Here is a 23,879-nt window from a genome sequence, read left to right as displayed (position 1 = left end):
GCGCACACAGACACGCGCGATCATAGAGTTCTTCCTGCCAAACCGAAAAAGTCATCACCAACAAGACCAAGATCCATATTGCCTTATATTACAAGAAGCAATTCTCCTAGAGAGACATGCAATTACAAAGTTAAAAAAACTCATGGTAGAACAAATATACAAGATAATCTATCTATCGAGCACACAAGCCATCAAAGAAAGATTACTATAGTGACATTAAAAAAAGTAAAACTTGGATAGAGCATGAGTCTAGCAGAGTCCCCAATAATGAATCCAACCAAAGAATAGATAAAAACATTGTCTCTGTAGATGGATACCAAACTACTAAAAGTGCTTGGAAAAGAAAGCAATAGGAGAATGGACCCCAAGAACTTGTTGCAAAAGAGAAAAGTCAGGAGTCCCAAGGAAATGCTAAAAGAAATTATGCAAAGCTTTCATGGGAGCCAAGCATTCGTGACAACAGCAGAAGCAATATCTTTATGAGCCAAGAGTTGTCTAGAAGAAATAACTCCAAGCATAACCCGCCACAAAAAAACTTGTCACAAAATAAGTTTTGAAGTCCAAAGATTCTGCAATCTTTTACGCAACTACTTTGCATTACAACTCATAAAACAAATATGCTTTGCATGGCTTACAATCCAAGGTGGATGCATCAAAACCTTATATAACTCGGCAACCATGATATTAATCAACAACAAAGAATGAGTACCTAAGCCATCCGATGAAGGACCCAATCTTTAAGGCAATCCGTTGTCTCAAGATTTGGTGGTGATACAAAACATTACAACATACAAGAAAGATAATACCAAAGAGATCAATAATACAATCCCATTCCAATTTGTTTGGATACTGTTAGAAAATATAAGAGTACTGTTAGCATGCAACACATCTCCCATAACTTGCATTTCTTTACACCAAATAGAATATGGATGCCTAGACTCATGTAATGCCAATAAAAGATAAAACACCTTCGACCAATGCAAGTTCTCTCATTGTATACAATTTCCAACAAGATCGCGTCAATGCTGTTAATAATGACAATATTACTTTCCAATCTAAAAACATTCGAGAAACAAAAGTACAATCCTTAACTCTGCCATCGATATATCCCAACAAGAAATTCCAATAAGTTGGTTACCAATGACCAAAGACATGACTGGTAAGTGTGAAAGCAAATGACACATCACAACAACCCAAGGCTGATCCTCTTACAAAAAATCAAACATTAGTTTTCCCTTGTGGAAGAAAATATATATATGGATATTCAATATATTTAGACCACCATGCATCTTTGATGAACATAAGTGCTCCATGGAGAGTAAATGAATACTTTTACGATAAATTTTTCTTCACAAAAAACATTGCAAAAGAGTAGACATGAAGCATGCAATATCCTCCTTGCCAAACATCATCAAAGGCAAAAAGAAATGTATGCAAGCAACCAAAATTGACTGGACTATACAGAGCCGCTTATGCAGTGGCTAGGTAGCTGGCTTCCGATATTCCTACTTCTTTTTAAACTTGCTAAGCACCCAATCTATTTTTTGGTGGCAAGTTACCATCCACCCTAAGGGATAACCAACACATCGAACAACATTCATGGGCAAAACAATTTTCCAAAGCCAAAGAAAATGACGCCATTCTTTAGCATGCAATGACAGAAGCCTAGATTTTTGAAAGTTCATCTGCAAACCAGCAATGAACCCATTCAAAGACAAAGCATGCATGAGTTGCACAACATTCTTCTTAATATTCCTACGGGTGAAGAAGGAATCATCATCATAAGCTTGCGTGATCATCGACTATGTTTCACGAATGTCCAAACCATGCAAAGCACTTGTAGCCACATATAGTGGAGCATCAGATGATTGACAATTGCATATAAAAATCACTAAAGAGGCATCCTTGACGTACAAAATGATGAATGCTCCAATGTTCAGAAATCTCTCTCTATAGAATGCAAGCAGCTTTCCTATCAGAGTATAGCCAATAAGTAACACTACATTTTTTTCTTGAAAACCCAAACACTTCATGGTCTGGGAGATAATATCCCATCGAATGCTTTAGCAATGTCTAACTATAGCAAAAGTACATCTTGCTGAGCGTATTTTGCATATTCTATCCCAACAGATATTTGCAACATTGTCCATGATATGTCGACGAGAAATGAACCCATATTGGCTAGGATGTAGACCATCGTGCAAGAAACATTTGATTCAACTAACCACCATTTTGACCACCACCTTATAAATGACAGGCATAAGCGTAATAGGACTCCAAGGGAGAAGTTTAACCAATCCTGATTTCCAAGCATTTGGCATTTGTTGATTTTGCCAAGCATAATTGACCATATGTAATAAAATAGGTTTCAGGAAATCCCAAAACGCAAGAAAAAACTCCACAATAAGCCCATTCCAAGCTGGAGACTTCCATTTACCACATGAATTGATTGCATCAGCCAATTCCCTTTCTTTGAAAGGAGCCTCAAGCTGCATAGTCTGTGTAGGATACATGACAGACATGCTGTAATAGCTCCTATCATGCCAGCAAAACCTCATGCGAATGGAGATCCAGATGCCCAAAATATAGGCATTAAAACTCCGATTTGCACTTCATACAATTCCAACCATGATTTTAACCTGCATAATTGGCTACATGCTGAAAATCATCATGCATCATCATTCAGGGAATTGTCTTAACATTTAGCAAACCACCAAATCTGTTGTACATAATCGTATTTAAATTGAGCAACAAAGTCAGATTTTCTCTCGAAGGTGAACTCCCACATAACAGGCTAGTAGGCTGAGCAATTCCTCCCCAGTCAAGCCGTCCTGACAGCTCGATTCCCACGGGGCTTGAGTGGGTACCTTGTGTGAAGCATCCCTACCAAGTTGGTAGTTTTAACTTTTAGCTTCACATATTCAATTTATTCAGGTCTAGCCCAATCTCCGATTCGCTTGGCATGTGCAAATCTGAAATCAGCTCAACAAACAAAAAACCAAAAAAAAAAAAGAAAGGCCTGCCAACATCCTATCAAAGTACCCCTGCTAAGTTGAAAATGCTTTCCGTGGCGATTGTGAGCAAACGATCTGTTGGCAGACTTTACAGCAAGTTTTCATAGCAATTCAATTTCTGTCTAAACTCTATATTACAAATACAATCATTCAGGTTATTGAATGTCTAAAGAATAGTCACTTATACAATCCACTAGTTACAAGCTGTTGTGTAACTAAAACATGTTTGTTCGTTCATGCCCATACTATACACACAGGGCTGATATCTCACACCGCAGCTGTAGTTCTTAAAACCCAAAAGATTTAAACATTTGACACTGGTGGAGAGGAGATTCTATTTACAAAAAATAGTAGATGCCAACGCAATGATCATGACCATCTCTATCACCCTGCTCCTTTCTCCACTTATTTTCTTGTATTCTATCCTTGAACATTGGGCCGATTCCCAGCAAGAATGAGAGAAATCTCCAATCCTCTACTAAAGGCCTGATTGAAGACCAGCCTCGTTTGGAACGTGGAGACAAATGGAAACCATGAAAGAAAGGCAATAGGAAAGAAAATAACCATGCCCATAGCCGCATCGTAAGACCGGGCAATAGCACGAAGTGAGCCCCATAAGCCCAACATTTTCACCACCTGTTTCCATGCAATGCCAATCTGCAAAACCAATTGAGAGACTCTCAAAACCATTGCCCCTAATTAGTTTCAATTCATGTATAAAATAGTACTAGTACAACAGGAAAAGAAGAATCGGAGCAGGGCTGGAGAGGGCCACAGGGAACAAGAGAAAAGGGGACACTCCAAAGCTCACTCCCTCCTTTCTCCTACTTTCAAAGAATCTACTCCACTCTGCACTTTCTTGCTTTCTGACCTTCACGCTTTAATTGCTGTGCTTATTTGTCTTTATGCTCTTACTGGGCCTATTATCAGGTCCTCAAGTCTCCTTTGACCTAGATTCTCATCTATGAGCTTCCCCACTTTGAATTTCCACGTGATAACTTCTCATATGAATTTCCTGGTTTTGTCTTTGTGCCTCTAGTCAGGTGGTTCTGAACACTCAAACAAGACTAAATGCCTGCCCTCAGGTGGGCGGCATGCTCATCTTGCCAGCCAGGGCCCCGACAAATGGGCACCAAGACCACCACCTCTCTGTACCCTTTGTTTGAATTTGGCCAATATTCCGTTCGAAATTGGGTAAGTCACTTAGCAAGTGGCCGTCACCTGTACGTTTTGGATTGAGGGGCATGCAACGCTTTGTATTATTCTCTTTCTCGACTTGTTGGAATTTTTCCTTTCTCCATATATTGTGTAACAGACAGCATATGCTTTTCTCCAGAAGCACAACAGCATACTAGTACAGTATTGGTGTAATGAACCTTAATCATAAAGTGAGCAGGCAACTACTGTACAAATAACATAAGGGTCATGCCTTGTGGGGTATGCCCCATTCTCTGTACCAACAAATTCACAATGGTTTCTAGTCTTCAACATGTACCACATTTTGTGCCATCATCAATTCTACTCTCCTTGATTTGTAAGGTTTCATCTACTCTGTGTGTGTGTGTGTGTGTGTGTGTGTGAGAGAGAGAGAGAGAGAGAGAGAGAGAGAGAGAGAGAGAGAGAACATTGCTACCCATCCGTTACTGTTGCACATGGACTATCTTGCAGACACAGGACAGCTTCATGGCTTGCAAATTCCAGGGGCACAGTCATTTCTTGCACAGGCATATGCTGATGATTCATACTTCATGCCCAGGAATTCTCAAAGTGACCTTTCTCATTTGATGCATGCACTGAATGACTTTGGTATAGCTGTTGGACTGCATATCAATTTTCAGAAATCAAAACTTCTAGCTATGAAAGAAGTTGATTGGCATGCACTTCTCTGGCTAGGCCACGTTATCTCTTCCCATACTATTGTGAGGCATCTAGGCTACCCCATTGGCTGGAATATTACTCTGCAACACCAGCTCAAATGGGTGCTTCAAAAGATCAACAAGAAGCTGGAATACTGGCATTTGTCCACTTGGCCTCTACATGTTCGACTTCGGATAGTACAGTCCATCATTATGGCATATGTGCAATTCTATTTGCCTCTTCTTCCCTGGTCTATTAAGCAGTTGGCTTCCTATATGTCACAGGCTATGGAGATATTTTGGAAAAGCAAATCTCACAAAAAGGCTTTGCGGCTACTCCCAATGCAGTCTATTTGTTCACCCAAGACTCATTATGTTGGCAAGAAAGAGCACTATGATTGCTGATTTCTTTCAGCAAAAACAGCCATGGGCTATTATGTTAGCAGCTATGTGTGGAAACATGACTTCCCATGCATATGGGCATTGGATTATAGATCACTGAGAAGCAGTCATGACCACATTTCAGGGGAAAATTCCTGGTTTCCCTGTTTCTACTGCTTTTATTCATGATTGGAAGAGAATTCTTTCATATGCTAAATGGACAGGTGCTTCCTCTCATCATGGTAATTCTTTTCGCTTGGAAAGCATCCATTGGAGCAAGGTGTTTGAATCGCCTCTCGCTCTACATGCACCTATTAAAGCATACAATCTCATGAAATTGGGCATAAGATTTGTTGGCGATGTTGTGGATCAACAAGGATGTATGCTTTTATTTCCACAAGCTTGCAGGACATTCTCCTTGGGACTGCATCATAGGTCCATTTGGAAAACACTTTCAACTATGTTGCAGCCATTTATTCCGGTTCCTCCACTGTTTGTACAGGACAGATTACTGGACTGGAATTTGACTTCCTTACCTCCTGCTACGCATACGCTTTCAATGCATAATCTGACCTCCTCGAAGGTCTACAGATTTCTTCTTCCACCACCATGGATTGACAAGCATGCCAACACTCTTTGGAACTTGGATAGGCCTTTATCTTGGTGGCATTCACGACTCATGAAAATCTGGAAAGCCAAATTGCCATTAAAACAAAGGCTTTTCTTTTGGAGATGTATAGTGGGAGCTTTTTCCATTGGGGTCAAATTGGCAGCACGTTGCATTGCTCCCTCTTCCTGCCCCCGTTGCTCTCATCACCGGGAGACAGTTCCTCACCTCTTATGGTCTTGCCCACACTCTCGCATATTGATCACTCATGTTTCCCATTTGCTGCGGCTTCGGTTTCCCTCTATCCGATTTGGGAAACTCTTTTGGATGTTTGGATGCTTCTAATCTCAGATGTCTCCATTCCTCCTCTTCTTTCACTGGACTCGCTTTTGGGTACTATGGACCATTTGGACACAGAGACTGCATTCCAGGATGGGTCAACGGTGTTCTCAGACATATATTTTCTTCAGAATGTCTCTCAAGCAATCCTTATATGATAGTTTTGCTGCAAGAGACTTGGATGCTACTAGCCTTGAAGTGTTCTCTCATTGTTTTTGAGTTCTTTCATTGGGCTCTCCTTTGGAGTCTAATGTCATGTACATTGATTTTATGTTAATATAGTCATCTGCTTTCACCAAAAAAAGTGTGTGTGAGAGAGAGAGAGAGAGAGAAAGAGAGAGAGAGAGAGATGATGAAATCATTGCTTATTCACACAGACCAAAACAAAGTCTACAAAAACCTGAACACAACACTTTTCAAAGGTGTGCTTAACTCAAGGCGGCCTATGCAACAGTTAAGTGAAACAATCAAGAAAACAAGTGGCAAACAACATCATATAGGCGCGCGAGAGAGAGAGAGAGAGAGAGAGAGAGACTTACAGATAGGATACCCCAGCCAGTTGGAATTAAAGCCAATAAGCTTGCAAACACATCACCCACAGTTAGCGGTGTCAAAGCAACAAGAACTATGAGCCCAGCAACAATCATGATGAAAACCATGCCCTGGAGAAGTCGAATGAGCATCTGGAAATGCACTGAAGCTTTTTGATCAAATGAAAACACCTGTAAAGAAGAACGGCACAAAATATTTAAGTGCTACTAAGCAAATATGGCAATGCAGAAAACGTGTTCATGCAAAAACTTCGGACTGCTGGACAATACTGCTTACCTTAAAAACAAGAATGATGCCCAAGAGAACAATCCAAGAAACGCCATAAACCTGCACAAAACCAGCTAGCACACTTGAAAGTTTCCTACAGAAGGTGTTTGCAATAACCCCAAGACGTGTGCTCCATCAAAGGTTGGATTTTGCCCTGAGCAAGGTCCAAACTTCTAACATACAGTTACTGATTTAACATGTTGTCAGAAAACCTATCATCATTGATTATCAAAGCATTGTAGTAGTTTCCAGTTCCAAACATAGAACACTCAATACCATTGAGAATCATCACTGTCTGTGTCCTTCAAAAACATATATTTACCAACTCAATCTCTAGTAAACTTGAGGCTATTGTCATACAAGCAATCTGCACTATCATGATACAAACAATTGTTCAAGATTCAGTTTAGTATTAGCTAAATTTAGTGTGTTGCCAGAAAAGTCACACCAACTTCATAATGTTCCGAATAGGTAAACCAAGATACTACAATCTTATTTCGTACCATACAAGCTTCCACACGAGTTTTACTACTCTATGGATTACTTCACTTGCTTCACGGTTACCCATACTACAATGATAATCTAGTCCATACAATTACTTTCACCCAATCGTTAGGTCTATACCCGGTCGGTATAGGTTTGCATTCTACCACAAAAGAATTGGCGTACATCTCTATAGGATCAAAGGACCACGAACCACCCTAAATGGTGCCTCGTCTACAGCTTGGACCATCTTGCCAACTTTTCATCAAAAAGGGCAAAGGAGGGGGCCAAGAAAGATTGTTTTGCTTCTCTTTGGTGGTGGGCATGTGAACAGCACCCAAGCCCTCAAGGACTCTGCTGTATCCACAAGTCTAGCACATCAACGCCCTTGCCCTTATCCTGCTCCATTTTCCATCGCCCAATTCCCTCCATGGGTGGCAGAGATAGACTTCTCAACCAAATCATGAAATTGAAGTTCACCTCCAAAAGCCTTCAACGACAGGCCCCAAAAAGAGAAATCGAAAGTTAAGGCAATAGACAAAGGGAACATGAATGCTGCCCGCATCCATGCCGAGTGTATATACATGTCTCAAAATGGATCTATTCTAATAAACATATATGCCTTTGTAAGACTAGAATATATTCAATCATACAAGTCTAGATTTTTTGTTATTCTAAAGTCCAAAACCTACACAAAAAATAAAAGAGAAAACGAAAGATAAGAAGAAAGAGGTAACAAAGTTTTTTTTGGAAAAACAAAAGGAAGATGTACTTAGCAAGGAAAGCAACACTTATGTCGTCATCCGTGCCCAAGCATAAGTAGCTCTACTGGGTTTCTAAAGACCTGCGGAATCTCTTGGGGCCCATGAAGAAGGTTGCACTTTCCTTGTATGGGTTGGCTGCTGCTTTACAAGTCAATTTTCCTAAATTCAAGCTGCTTCTACTACATTTGAAGGACAGCCATATCTTTTATGGCCTAGCGAATTGCTTGCCCACAAACTCGGTGCGTCATCTAGGTTATCCTTTGGGGTGATCGATTTCTAGGTGCCAACATATGGATTGGGTACATGAAAAGTTGAAGAGAAAATTGGAATAGTGGAAGCTTGCTACCTGGCCCTTTCATGTTTGCTTGCGCATTGTTTCATCGATCCTAGTTGCCTACATACAGTTCTATCTGCGTTTGATGACATTTTCAAAGCGAGACACTTGTCTATGATGCCTTCTATCATGGATGCATGGGGGCAAGAAACATCTACTATCTCATCTTCACTGGAATGGCATGGATATTCTTGCTGCCAACTCCTTACGGGCTGAATGTCTTCATTGGTCTAAGGTGTTTATACACTCGTTGGCATTGCAAGAACCCTGCAATTCATATTTTCTTGGTCTAGAGGCATTTCTCTTGTGAATTGTAACCATGGTTGTTTCTTCTGGCCACATTTTTAGTTTTTTCCATTATTGAGATCTCATGTTACTACTCACATGTGTGTATTTAGCTATGTGAGTTTGGATGCAAGATTCACATCCCCGCCGGGCATCTTCTCCTACCATGTGCACATGCTCTTTTGCAGCTTAGAGTACTCTCTTTTCATGGCTGATCACCGTGCATGCTATCTTCAATATAGCACTTCCACTTGTCACCTTCACTGTGACCTTGTCTGGAATTCAGAGCTGTTGTCACCTTCAACATGACCAATCAGCTTCAGTGTGATTCCATCACCTTCAATGTGATGCACCATCTTCAGTATGGTCTTTCTCTGCCATCTTCAGCATGGTCATAGATCTTCAGTATCCATCAGTCACATTTAGTGACAGGATGTCGGGAGCTAATGCATGGGGTGAACCTTACACCAGTGGAGTTACGAGTCGATTGACTATCTTACCGGATCACCCTCCACCCAATATTAAATTACCAACATGCCATACGAGATTGATGACGCTTCGTACATCCACAAGGGTTCTCCATACCGGACCGATCTTCCCTAACACCATCAATGGCTTTGGGGATGAGCCTTGGTGTGTTAGCCTATGATGCTTAGTCAATGAGGATGGATCTAGACCGCATAGTCTAGTGAGTCCTTGAGTATCTAGTTTCCAGAGCTCAAAGATAGTTCCAGTTTGGTAGAATTCTGAATTAGAGTTAGATACAAATTGTCTAAGTTCTAGGATTAATTGGGTCCTAGACCTCTACATTAATTAAAATTAAAAGAGTAGGGCTACTTCGGATTTTAAAAAAACTAAATTTAGCACAAAAGTTTATAAAATTCGAATGTGAGCTTTTTGTTGCTTTAAGGGACAATACTTTAAACTTCCAGCTTCTTGGCTTTACTACTTTTTGCCAAAATTAGTTTTTGACTTTTAATTATCCAAAAAAGTTTAGAAGACATGATTATCGGTGCTTTTTGCTCCCAACTCACCTATAAATCCAAGGCACCTCCTCCTTCAAGAGGCACTCAGATGTGGAGCGCCCAATTTCTCTTGTGTTGCTACTGTTCTCCTATTGCAACAATTCGCCACTTTGCTGCTGTTTTGCTCTACTACAAGTCGCCCTCCTTCTAGTCACATTCTGCCATGCTGGTACTGCAATCATATCTTGTCTCTTGCCCTACCACTGCTTCCATCGCCCTATTTCTCATGCTCCCTAGCTGAATGCCATCACCAAATCCAGCCACTCTTTTGCCGCCATATATCGCCAAATTCCAGCCACTCTCCTGCTGCCACTATCTCCTCTTATTCAGCTCTCCGCGGAGATTTCTAGAAGGATGCCATACTGAAACTTCATAATGGCCGAGCCAAGGATCATGAGGGGCTATGCACTGAGTTCATTGGATATGGGATTAACCTCCCAGCCCCGATCTTAGCAAGCTTTTTAATGAAGCCGTTTGTTTGCGATTTCCACACACTTGGACCATTAACAATATCTCACCCATCCACAAGCCAGGGGATCCCATGAGCCCGAAGAACTACAGGACCATTATGATTGGACATGTCATGTCCAAGATTTATGCATCAGTCCTTGACTCCGAGGTTAGCAGACGTGCAACAGGACAGGCCGGATTCCGGCATGATCATGGAACCATGGACGACATTCTCACGCTCAGATGTATCATCGAGGAGGCGAGGTCACACAAGCAGAGGGTTTATTGTTGCTTTGTGGATTTCCACAAGGCATTTGACATGGTTTCGAGAGCCCACCTCATACGACGCCTATAAGACTTGGGTTATGACCAGGAGATCATTTGGTCTGTCATGGTACTTTACGAGACATTTTCAGGCAGAGTTCGAGCAGGACAGACAAGATCATGAGCACCATCCGGGTCAAACAAGGGTGTCCATTGTCGCCTACCTTGTTTGGCCTCTACATTGATGAGCTTGAGACAATGATGCAAACACAGGGGGGTGTAGGTTGCTCTCTTGCGGGCACGCTGATCGAAATTTTGCTCTACGCAGATGACGTGGGTCTCTTGTCTTCCTCAGTAGAGGGGCTTCAGAGACACCTAGACGCACTACAGTCCTTTTGTGAGTCTCATGATTTGAAGGTCAACCTGGGTAAAACCAAGGTCATGATCTTCAATACATCTCGAGCCATCATGTGTCAGGAGTAGTTCACATTTGAGGGGTCATCTGTTGAGATAGTTTCATCATACACTTATCTTGGGGTATCCTCTTCGGACCCGGCTTCACTATGAAACCCACGATGCACGCACGCTTGAGTAGAGGGTATGCTTCATTGGCCACACTAGAGAGGCAGTGCTTCCGCTCGCACTTTCAAGATCCACGCACCAACGCGTCGCTTTTTTACTCCTTGGTTCGCCTGGCGGGGATGTACGGCAACCCTTGTACAGACAAATGGTTTGAGCGATTGGGGCTCCACATGAATAGACTACCTCCCTTCCATTACAACATGGATGCTCCGTTTTCTCCTCTCTTATCACACGATAAGAGATCTACTACAGCTACACACATTTCGGACCTAGTTGGGACCGAGTGAACTCTCAGTGAAGCTTAGCTTCTATAGATATCACTTCTTACACATCACAACGGAGGGTTTCATAGACCCACCGAGATACACGCAGATTCACCTACCCCACTCGCTGAGGATCTCTTTTAGACAGTTCCGGGTCTCTTCACAAAGGCTTCGCATCGAGAGCGGCAGAGTAGAGCGACTACCCAGGGAGAGGCGCATATGCACACTGTGTGACATGTAGGATGTTGAGACAGAGGAGCATTTCATCTTCAAGTGTCCTGTGCCCTATGAGATCCGAGGGCATTTCGACTGCCTCTTCAGGGATAGTTATGCGATTTTGGCCTACTTCCTCTCCCACCCAGACCAACGGTGTTTGGCAGGTTTCATTCATCAGGCACTTAGACGCCGTGAGAGAATACTCCGAGCACGGAGACAAGAGCAAACTATCAAGGACAACAAAGAGGAACACAAAAACAGCCGCTGAAGACGAAGAGCATTGATGGCGGGAGAGAAGAGATAGATGACAAGCGCAAGAAGTCTACATACAGGCTGAGCACAATTTCAGACAGATTATACGAAACTATACGACGCAATTCAATACGGTCACAGTCAGATTTCAACGACGAAAAAACCCTGTACGGGATAGCGGGAGGCGTCAGCACAACAGATGGGAAGCCGAAAACCAGAGGTAGATGTAACAAGGCTGCACGGAAACCCTAGGGGAGTCTCTTGTGCAGAGTCAGAACCCTAGAACAAGCTGGGACAACATGTAGGCGCCACACACACACACTACACGTAAACGTACACAGTTTTTTATTGGGGTGAAATCTTTGATTGATTATATTATATGAGTAGCAACCTCAAAATAAGATGCTACAATTACATAACCTGAAAATTTCAGTATATCCCAAGAGGACCCCATGATCTATGCAGCGAGTCTGCAAGCAATCAAAGAAAGATTGCTGCGCAAAATGCCTAAAAAAGCCAAACAAAGAGAGAAAGTAGGATCACCAAAGACTTTACAATTCCTATATGTCCATAAAGTCCATAGTGCCTAGTAGCGAGCCCAAACGAAGAAAAGATGAAACTCCGGTCTAGATGGATGAAACCCAAATAGCCAAAAGAACTTCCCGAACGGAACAAATGGCAATCTCGCTCGCAGGTGCTATCGAAGCAGATCAAAAAACTCACGAGAGCACGGACGATGCCAAAACAAGTGAGGCAGTCTCCGAAGAAGTAGAACATCTGTGGCAAAGTGCAAGAGCAATGTGTCGATGAGCTAATAGCTGTCCAGATCGAAACACTACCAAAAGAGCTCGCCACAAAACATGTTGCCGAAGGGGTACTTTATAGGTCCAAAGTTGCTGTAATCTTTTCCTCCACCGCTTGGTTGGGCGATGCATTTGCCAAACAGAATCACCTCTCTCTAAAACCCAAGGTTGAGGCAAAAGGATTTTATACAATGTAGGTACAGTAATCTGAGATAGCCTCAAAGGACGAGAAGAGGACCCTGGAGAAGTCAAAGTCCAATCTTCTAGCCGGTCCTGGAGTTCCAAAGAAGGAATCGGAACACAAGGCCAAAGCATAAAAGTAATTTGCCGCCACAAAGGACGATAATGAGAGCCCAATCCATATGTAGTGGCTACTAGAGAAAAGGAGAGCACAGTACCAACATCATCTATAACATCAGCAAGTGAGGTGATGCCTTTAAACGAGACAAAGTAGGAACGTCGAGGTTCCTGTAAAGCCAAGGGAGGCTGAAAGACTTTCGACCAGTGAATGCTTTCAACTCTCACAAAATTTCCAAGCAAAGAATGCTGTCCATTCCATTCTAGATGAGAAAGAACATGCTTCCAATCAAGAAGCAAGCGGGATACAAAAGGGCAGCTAGGCAAAGTGCCATCAATGCAGCCAAAAAAGAAATCCCAGTGATCGAGTTGCCAATGACCAAATGCAAAAATACTGATATGAGTGACCAAAGTCCTAATCCTAAGAGCCCAAGGCTGATCACCTTGCCGAAATTGCAGCAACATTTTCCCCTTGTGGGCAAGAATATGCACATGAATATCCGTGATGTTCAATCCACCATGCATCTTGGGAGAACAAATGTGATGCATCGAAAGCAGCCTGAAACTTTTTCTGCCATGTTTGGATGGCCATAAGATTTCCATAAAGACAGACATGAAAGATGTAAGATCTACCTTAGTGAACATGATCAATGGCAAGTAAAATTGAATATGTGCCACAAGGATGGACTGCACTATTCGAAGACGAACGTGCAAAGACCAGGATGAGAGTTTCCAATACTCAAGCTTTTTCCGAAGCTTAGCCAAAACCCAATCAATTTGTTGTCGGCGAGTGAGTTCCCACCCCAAAGACTAACCAAGATGACGAACAAATTGAGAAGGTGGAATGATATCCACGGGCCATAATAGAATATGCCAATCTTTGGAATGCAAAGGGGGCAGCTTAGACTTCTGAAAATTAGCATAAAGACCAGCTGCCAAACCATAAACAGAGAGGGCCTGCATCAAGGCACCAAGATCATGGGGCATATTCTTCGGGGTAAAGAAAGAATCATCAGCATAAGCTTGAGCAACCATGCTGCGATTAGCATCCAATTCCAAGCCATGAAGTGATCCTGTAGCCACAACGTACACACTTTTTTTAAGTGAAATCTTTATATTTCTGTGTGGGATACCTCAAAAGAGGTGAAAACCCACCAACAAGTAAAACCTCAGAGCAAAAGTCATGAGGTAGCCAAGTAACACACACACTTTTTTTTTTGTGGGAAGAAATCTTTTATTTCTGTAGAATAATTACATTCATAGTTACTTCAAAAACGAAGTAGCTACTACTCAACTAAAGATCTCAGTATAAGCTGTATACACATCCTGATCAATCAAACGAGTCTGAAAGCAATCATAGAATGATTGTTACAGAAATCGTTTGAAAAAAAGAAAGGATGAAAATAGTGGATCACCAAAGACTCTATGATTTCTATCCATCCATAAAGTCCATAGGGTCCAATAGCGCACCCATATAAAAAATAAATCAAAACCCTATCTCTGTGGATGAAACCCAAACAACCAGAAAAATCTGCCAAAAGTAACCGTAGGAAATCGCTGTCGAAGCCTCTGTCTGATGAGAGCAATGAGATCAGAAGTATTTGGACACGACCAAAAGATGTGAAACACTGATTCAGTAGAGTGCTGGCATCTGTGACAAACAGCTGAAGCAATATGTCTGTGTGCAAGTAACTGTCCGAATGGAAAAATGCCAAGGAGAACTCGCCATAGGAAAAGCTGTTGTCGAAGAGGGACTTTGTAATGCCAAAGGAGACGCAGCCTTTTTCTCCACCACTTCATTGGACGATCCATATGCCAAACAGTATTTGCTCTATGGGAAATCCAAGGTGGAGGTAATAACACTTTATACAGTGATGACACTGTGATATGTGAGAGCTTCAAAGGACGGGCGTATAAGGAAGGAGAGCGTAAAATCCAATCCTCAAGCCGATTCTGAAGTTCCAAATGAGGTACCAGCAAGTACGGTTGGAGCATTGCTGAAATTCTATGCCATAAAGGACGATAATGAGCTCCCAAGCCATATTTGCGAGCAGCCATAGAAAAAGATAAAATTGTGCCATCATCCTGATGTACATCCGCCACAGATGAAATGCCTTTGAAGGAGAGAAAATAAGAACGTCGGGGTTCTTGTATGGCCAAAGGAGGGTGGAATACTTTAGACCAAAAAATATTCTCTACCCTCAAAGAGTTGCTCGAGAGAGAGTCCCTGCCATGCCATTCCAAGTGGGATAGAATGTGTTTCCAATCAAGAAGCAGATGAGAGACAAAAGGGCATCCTCTAATCTTGCCTTGGATAGAGCCAAATAAAAAATCCCACTGAGTAGGCTACCAATTCCCAAAGGCAGATGTATGAAGATGTAATAAGAGAGAGTGGATCATGAAAGCCCAAGGCTGATCTCCTTGCATAAATTGTATCATCATTTTCCCTCTGTGAGCAAGTAAATGCATTTGAATATTGAGAATGTTCAAACCCCCGTGCATCTTTGGAGAACAGAGACGATGCATAGAGAGTAATCTGAGACTTTTCTTGCCATGTTTTGAACGCTAGAAAATTTCCATGATAGCTGACATAAATGAAACCAAATCTGCCTTAGTGAACATAGTGAGAGGCAGATAAATTTGTATGTATGCTATCAAAATGGATTGTGTGATTCGCACGCGAACATGTAATGGCCAAGTTGCAAGCTTCCAATATTGAAGTTTTGCCCTTAACTTTACTAGACCCAATCAGTTTGTTGTGAACGGGTGAGTCCCCAGCCTAGAGGATAACCAAGATGTCGAATGAATTGAGAAGCGGGGACAATTTCCCCAGGCCACAGAAGGTTGTGCCATTCCTGTGCATGTAACGGCAGCAATTTTGATTTCTGAAAATTTACCCAAAGGCCAGCAGCCAATCCATATGTAGAAAGAGCATGCATAATCATGGACACATCAGCCCGAGTATTTTTTGGAGTAAAGAATGAACCATCAGCATATGCCTGAGCAATCATGCTGCGACTACCAAGAATCTCCAAACCATGCAACTGGGCAGTGTCCAAGAGGTGATCCAGATATTGAAGCAGTGGATGAGTGGCTATGGCAAACAGTAAAGCACTCAGGGAACATCCTTGCCTGACAGAGCAAGCAAGAGTCCAGGATGGAGAAATATCTCCTGAAAGTATGCAAGCAGCTTCACTATCTTGATATAGCCAATTGATGAGTTGCTGCATTTTTGTGCCAAAACCCAATGCATGCATAGTCGATGAAATAAAATCCCACTGAACAGTATCAAAGGCTTTGGCAATATCAACTTGCAATAACAAAACACCCTGCTGTGTGTATTTGGCATATTCAATTCCAATGTAGGCATTAGCAATGTTATCTGTGATATGCCTACGCGGGACAAAGCCATATTGAGCAGGAGGCAACCCATCATGTAAAAACCCCTTTAGCCGATCAACAATCATTTTGGTACTGACTTTGTAAATTACGGGCATAAGAGTGATAGGTCTCCAGTCTGCCAAAGACTCACAAATTTGTTTTTTGGGAAGGAGTTTAACAAGACCTCTCTTCCATGTGTCCGGCATTTTTTTATTTTGCCACGCAGCATTCACCATATATAGCAATGAATGCTTCAAAATAGGCCAGTATGAGAGAAAAAACTCGACTGTTAAACCATCCCATCCTGGGGATTTCCATCTGCCACATGATTTGATCGCATCTGACAGTTCCCTCTCAGTAAAGGGTCCTCCAATTCCAAAGCTTGAGTAGGGGAAATGATTGGAGAAACATGTTGCGACAGTAAATTTCGTGCAAGCAAAATCTGTTGCGAGGGAGGAGCTGCAGAGCCAAATTGATTAGAGAAATGATGCACACAAACAGAGGCAAGCTGTGACCGTGAAGTAGTCCATGATCCATCGGGCATAAGCACTCTGCAAATTTCTGTTTTGATTCTCCTCTGATGTAAACTTTTCAAAAATTATTTGGAAGAGCAACCTTTATCTGTGAAGGCTCTTTGTCTTGCTCTAGTCGCCCATTTTGCCAGTTTCCTGTGATCATTTAGTTTAAGACAATGTCTGGCCTGGCATAGTGTTGTTTGCTCATGCATGGACAACGGACGATGATGACTGAGTTCAGTGAGGTCTTGACAAGTAGATTTGGCTTGAGCAATGGTTTCCCTCAGAGTCTTCATGTAAGACTTGCCATAAGCTCTAATCACCACTTGCATTTTAGAAATAAAAGAATCCCAAGCACCATCAACATGAAGATGGCTGCTAGAGCAAAGACAATGAGCTGCTTCAGTAACCATTGCCTTGAAATCAGCATGTTGCAAATAACTATTGTTTATGATTAGATGTCTCCTTTGTGGCAATCTATCATCTGGCATATTATAAAAAGATAACCGCAACCATAGCAATGCATGGTCTGAATGCACAAACGCATTGTCAATCCACATTGCATGTGAAATCCCGATCCAGATGTGCCTGATAAGCTGAAAGAGCATTATGTTGAAAAGTGTAGCCCGGTGACAAAGGCTGCAATTCCTTCCAAAGGTCAACCAGAGCCAAATGCAAAAGTAGTTGAGACCATGCATGCCTTTCAAGAGATAACATATGGTCATGTCTGGATGTATTGTCTCCCTGTTGTGGAGCATTATTAAAATCCCCACATATGTAGGCATGATATCTCCACGGATATTGTTGCATGGCATCCCAAATTGCAATTCTTTCTCTAGAGGACTGAGGTGCATAAACTGAAGCAAATGCAAACACCTCTCCTCTAATAATGCATTGGAGAACAAGCCATCTGCCTTTGTTGTCATTTAATGCAATGACCGGTTGAAGCTCATGTTTGATCAGAAGGACAACCCCTGAGAAAGAGTGCTCCCCAGCATATAAAATATCATATCCACAGTAGTGTCCTATCTTGCCTGCATAAATATGTTGGTTGTGCTCTTGTAATGCCACTATGTCAAGCTGAAATCTATTGATGTACAGCCACACAGATTTCCATTTCCTACTGTCACACATGCCCTGGACATTAAGTGTAAAACATTTGATGTGAGCAGTCATATATATAGGTATTTATAGTAATGTAACAACAATGTACAGCAGCAAAATTTATGCGGTCAGCCTTGCATTTCTATCTTAGGGTCGAGGCCTCGCCCCTGAGAAGAAGTAGCCGCCTGAGAAGTAGACAGCAAAGCAGCAACCTCTTCTTCAGGGAAGAGTGTTCTGCTGGCTGTTACTGCAGCCCATGTAATCGCAATTCCTGAATTTATTTCTGGGGTATTTCCGCTAGAAGATGCACCATTCCAAGTGCGGGGGGCTGGAATTCTTCGAGCAGAAATAACTTTTCTTGGGCTTTGCCAGCCATCAGTTGAAGGTTGGTTTCCTTTGGTCGAGGATTGAATAGCAGCAGGTGAATGTGAGGTGAGATTTCCATTGGGAGCCACTGGAGCTTTGCCTTTATCCTGACTCCCAGAAGGCTATCTACCGCCTTTATTTTTGTTGGCAACTGGAGTAGGAGCATCTTTAGTAGACATGTGAACTGGCAAGGTGGCATGAGGCATTTTATGTTGATTCATTGGACACTGTGAAGCCATGTGTCCAAACTTTTTGCATTCAAAACAGGCCCCTGCAAATAAACCCCATTTGAGTTTATAAAAAGCACTTCCCATGTTTACATTATTCACCATGACTGAATAAGAGTCCGGTGTGGGATTATCAGTTTCCCAGAGAATACAAAATCTGTTTGAGTTGCCATTTGGCCGTGGTGGGCAGACCACTTGACCTAAAGATGCTGCAATTTTAGGCAAAAGTGAGGCCATACATTGGGGGAAATCAACAACTTCAACCCAAACTGGGCATCTGTGTCGGATTAAACCCTGAAAGTCCCTTGTGAGAGACCATGGAAAGACAGAGAGGTGAATGTTCCAAAAGCATTTGGCAGTGGATCTCATCCACCATTATAACCTCAAAAAAGCCCCTGGCTGCATAGTGTACTTTACGAACAAAAGAGCCAGCCAATGTGCGTGTCAGCTAGTTGCCTATCTCTGCAGCAGGTGGCATCCGGCCTGGAAAGAATAATATGACTGCATTCTTGGCATATTCTCTGACTGGATCCACAATTTCATCGACCTCAACCATGAGGCCAACTGAAGGAACCGAGTCTTTCCACTCTTTTCTCGTATCTGCAAATCCTTCATGCATTACATCATATACCAGTTGAGCCTCAAGAGTATCATGCATCGGGTCATGCTGACCCTCAACCTGCTTTTGTTTCTTGCAGGGAGCCGAGCCCTCCTTTTGAAACCTTTTTTCATATGAATACTCTGCCATGACTTTGTAAAAAAGGGACCTTGAGAATGAAGTACCTGTAAAGGGGTAGTGAAAGCCAAAAAAACCAGTCCCAAAGAAATATCACAGGAAGCCCACAAGAGAGGAGAAGGAGAGTATAACTGGTAAGGAGAGAGCAGAGGGATAAATGAGATTTTGGCGGAAGACACAGGACTACTAGGGAAGACACCGGAGCAGAAAAAACCCAAAACTTGTACGGCAAGAGGTACCAAAACTGTACGAACGATGATGAGCTGTGCTGTAGTAGATACGAGCTGCACGGGGGGGTTGACTTTACGGGAAGACCGAGCTGGTACGGAATCGTACAAACGTACGGACGCCGTACGACGACCGTACAGATGTACGGACAAAGACTGCGCAGGGTTCCTGGCGAGAACAGGGATGCTGACGGAGGGCAGGCGAGCTGAAACTGTACGGAGATGACAAAAGTGTACGGAGGCACAAAATAAGGCTTTGGAAGAGAGAACGATGTCGACGCACACACACGCAGAGTTGGAGCGGGATTACACAGGTTGCACAGGGGCGAGCAGACTGATCGTACTGTCTGTCCGTACTGACGTACGGTACCTGTACGGCCAGAAGGAGGAGCTGTACGGAGCTCTGTCTCTTGACCTGATCTCCTCTCCAAGCTCTCACCACACACCACCCTCTAAGTAAAACAAACACACACACACACACACACACACACACACACACACACACACTTTTTTTTTCCTTTTTTCGGTGAAAACCGTGAATGCTTTATATTACAAGGTATCTATCCCAAACACACACACACACTCTCACCAACGATGGATCAAATATGAATCCTTATAGCTTCTCATTCTTTCCCAAAATGCTCGAAACGAAGCAACACATCTCACATGATATCATGGCTGTAGAGTTGCAACAGAACTTCTACCCAAACATCTCATTCTATGAATTACATATACAAGATCATTAAGGTACAATCAATGCAGACAAGAAAAGCCTACTATGAAGGCCTTTCATCATCTATGCAGATTGCAGTTATTGCAACTCAGTACTCGCACGATAACAAATGGTTTCATTCCTAAGGCATGGAATTCATCACCCCATGTTTGACATGATCAGAGATTGATCGTCCCTGACATAACTACACGCTGCGAAGATGGTGTTCTAGAGGTAGCATTTCTACCATTTGATCGGGCCTGCGATTACCGAGCAACCAGAATATCTGCAGTACACTTAGGAATCCAGCTTCAGAGCTCTCCTCACCGCTTCCATACTGAGACTATACAAGAGATCGAGGCCGCACGATCTGCCTGTGACTTGAGAAATGACTTGATATTACTAGATTAATGGGAGAGTTTCACAATACAAGAGGTTTCGTTGATTACCTCAACTAGTGGTGCATTGCTCTCTTTGTGTCAGATCAAACAATTTAGATATGTACACTCATATAGCTAGCACTTGGCCAAGAGCACAGTCAATAGAGTATCACATACATAGACTTGCACTCTTCATCATTGCTCGACATGCGATCCAAAGTGTGGCGTTCACACATATCAAACCCATATGTGTGACTTGACCTGACCAACATTGTGATGCTCAATCTTGTGCTATGTGTGGCAGGGAACCCAAATAATAAATGATCACTAATATACCGTTACGCTCTTCAGATGGGGAGTCACATCGTGGACGCTGCCCAACACATGATCCTAAGCCTAACCTCCACTCATGCCAAACCAATACGACGAAAGATATATGGCCATCCAACTGAAGTCCTATTGATGTGCCCCTCATTCCAGCCTCACAACATCGAATTGATTCATGAAGCCCTCGAATAAGGCCTATAGTGTAAGTAGAGGGCAACAAAGAGATATTTCAAACATGCTCTAGAGACACGAGGACTCTAGTTGGACACTACCAATGCCCACTCAAGTCTAACCACTTTACTCTGATCACCCATAGCCAACCCTATACAACCACAAGCCTGACCAATGGATCGAACTAGATGGCAACAAAGGTAGACCTCACACATGTCTCCATGAGATGTGAAGCTCCAGCCTCCAAAATCATTACGTAGCTTCAGCAAAAGCCATATCCTCTATCTCCAAGAGGCATTTGTTCATATATTATGTGAGTACATGCTGTGGAGGTATACTCGACACTTCTAGCTTGGATGTTTCAGCCTTATGTATTTCAGATTTTGGTGTCATAGGTATTTTTTCCAAATTAGATCCAGATTGGATGGCATAGTCAATACATAGGTCCATCAGATCCAGGGAGGAGGAGAAATAGGGAGAGCAAGCAGATTTGCCGGAGCCAAGAAGACGGTTACGTCCAACATAACATCCATCAAAACAGAAGTCATAGCAGCTCTTGACACTAAGGTTGGCTGACCAAATCAGCATTGAGGGAGAAACGACAATTGGAGAAATTTGCCCCGAACTAAAGTGTCAAGGGCCGTCCTGAGTGGAGGAAGACGGAGCGCACCGTCTAGGAGAATCTCTCAACGATAGAGCACGCAGTGCACAAGGTAACATGGAACATGGACATAGTTGATGCATTCCCATGCCCCCCACAAAATCATGCTATTCTAACGTTCATAACCAAAGAAGCAAGATTGCATATCCTTCGTCAAGCTAGACCTCTCACAAAATAAAGTCAAATGTGTATGAGCTTTAAAAAGTCAAGGACGCTGCAACAATGGTAAATGGTTAGCTTACAGCTAAGGCGTACTCATCAGTGATTTCAAATCTTAACCTAAACCAAAAGACTCTGAGTCTAGAACTTATGTATGCAACTCTCTTATAGACTCCTAATGGCAATAGATTAGATTAAACTATAGGACCTCTAATGACCTGAGTTGACTTTATTCTTTATGCAAGCCACCTGACGCTCTAATGTCACAGCTATCGCTGGTCCCACATAACATTTTTGGTCTTTGTGGATCCTTGCTTTTTGATACATTGGTGAGACCAGCTGCGATGTATGCAGCTCCTTTCTAGGCAGGAGACCTCGGCACTGCAGATTGGAGACGAGTAGAGAGGTTACAGATCATCATGTTCTCTCGGCTCATTAGGGCCAAGGCTACAGTTCCGCACGAGATCATGCTAGCAGAGTTTGGAGCTACTCCCCTTGCATTGGATGCAGCGTTTCAGTCGGTCATGTATTTGCACAGGGTTAGGGAGTTTGGATACTCAGCAGCAGGCAGAGCTCGGTTGCCATGGTTAGCACTTGCATCTTCTATGGAGTTGGCACGATCTGGGGCCCGATACTGCTGGTACTTCAGACTCACTAGGTGGCTCACATCTCTTGGACTAGACATGGATAGACCGCCTCCCTTCCGATACAGCATAGATGCCCCTCATCTCGAGTTGACTCGCCACGAGCTTAGCCAGGTCACGAGAGCAGACTTGTTGCAGCTTCATACGTATCGCACTTGGATTTATCCCACGCAGCTTCCGACAAAGATGGCCACATATCGTGACCACTTCCTTCGGATCTCAGAGGATGGATTTGTCACTCCACCAGGCTATACAGGTATCCACATGTCCCACTCACTGAGGATTGCCCTTGGCCAGCTTAGAGTCTCTTCGCATCAGCTCGAGATAGAGGCTGGTAGGATGTGACGCATGGAGGATGGACGGCGACCAGGCCGAGAGACCAGGATCTGCCCTTGTTGCACCATGGGAGAGGTGGAGTCAGAGGAGCACTTCATTTGCAGATGCCCGCTATATTATGAGCTCAGAGGTAGATTCCACTGTCTCTTCACGGATGGCTTTGGACCTCTCTCACGAGTGATGGACTACGAGGATCAGCATTGCCTAGCTCTTTATGTCAAGGAGGCCACTATGCCTAGACGAGACTACCTCAGAGACCATCAGCACAGACCGGAGCGTGATAGAGCCCAGCCTGATAGAGCTCAGGCACACGCTATACCAGAGGACAGAGACCAGGAGGAGCACGAGGAGGTCAGAGCTCACACAGGACACATGCCTCCACCCTGTGGATGTACATATGAGATGGTTTGTAGACGCCGCAGGATCTTGTTACATAGGGGACATACTCGTCGCTTCATCTCCAGACGATCCAAGATGATGGCAGCTTTTCGGAGGAGATCTCGCCCCACCAGCCGCTCACCTCACCTTTGCTCAGATTTGTACTCTCATAGCAGAAGGCAGAGTCGATGGACAGGATTTCCAGTATTATTTTGGTTCTCAGACTCCGTGACACTTGGACTTGCATCTTTGCATTGGCATATTGTACTCATCCCCCCATTTTGCACCCAGGGGCGGTTTCCTTGCATCTAGTTTACTTTGTATTTAGGCTCAGATTTGACATTATGTACTTTCACTTGCATTGTATTGCGTAGCAGTTAGATGATATTCGACGATGCCTCTTCTTTGTGGCACGTTGATTTTGTGCTATCTTGTATGCAGAGTTCTTGATGTCCCATGGGCCCATTTTGGCCTTTAGTGGACAATAATACACTTTCTTTCTTTCTCTCTCTCTCTCTCTC

At 43.1% G+C, this 23,879-nt stretch overlaps 1 protein-coding gene across 1 annotated transcript in view; it reads right to left on the bottom strand.

The window, feature by feature from the left end:
- Nucleotides 1–2,884: 2,884 nt before the first annotated feature.
- The window catches only part of LOC147890189 (callose synthase 9-like), a 243,601-nt gene continuing 222,606 nt past the window's right edge, over nt 2,885–23,879 (bottom strand). Inside the window, exons 49-51 of the mRNA XM_087390160.1 lie at nt 7,026–7,076; nt 6,737–6,919; nt 2,885–3,671 (exon numbers count right to left, since the gene is read on the bottom strand). Of these exons, the coding sequence (XP_087246286.1) occupies nt 3,435–3,671; nt 6,737–6,919; nt 7,026–7,076 (471 nt within the window). The 3' untranslated portion in view covers nt 2,885–3,434. The remainder of the gene's footprint in view (nt 3,672–6,736; nt 6,920–7,025; nt 7,077–23,879) is intronic.

This window comes from Dipteris shenzhenensis, chromosome 19, assembly GCF_047967505.1.
Source record: "Dipteris shenzhenensis isolate YYH24624 ecotype China chromosome 19, Dip_SZ_1.0, whole genome shotgun sequence".
Lineage (NCBI taxonomy): Eukaryota > Viridiplantae > Streptophyta > Polypodiopsida > Gleicheniales > Dipteridaceae > Dipteris > Dipteris shenzhenensis.
Note: the sequence above shows the minus strand (reverse complement) of the source record. Positions and strands in the feature narration are given on the sequence as shown.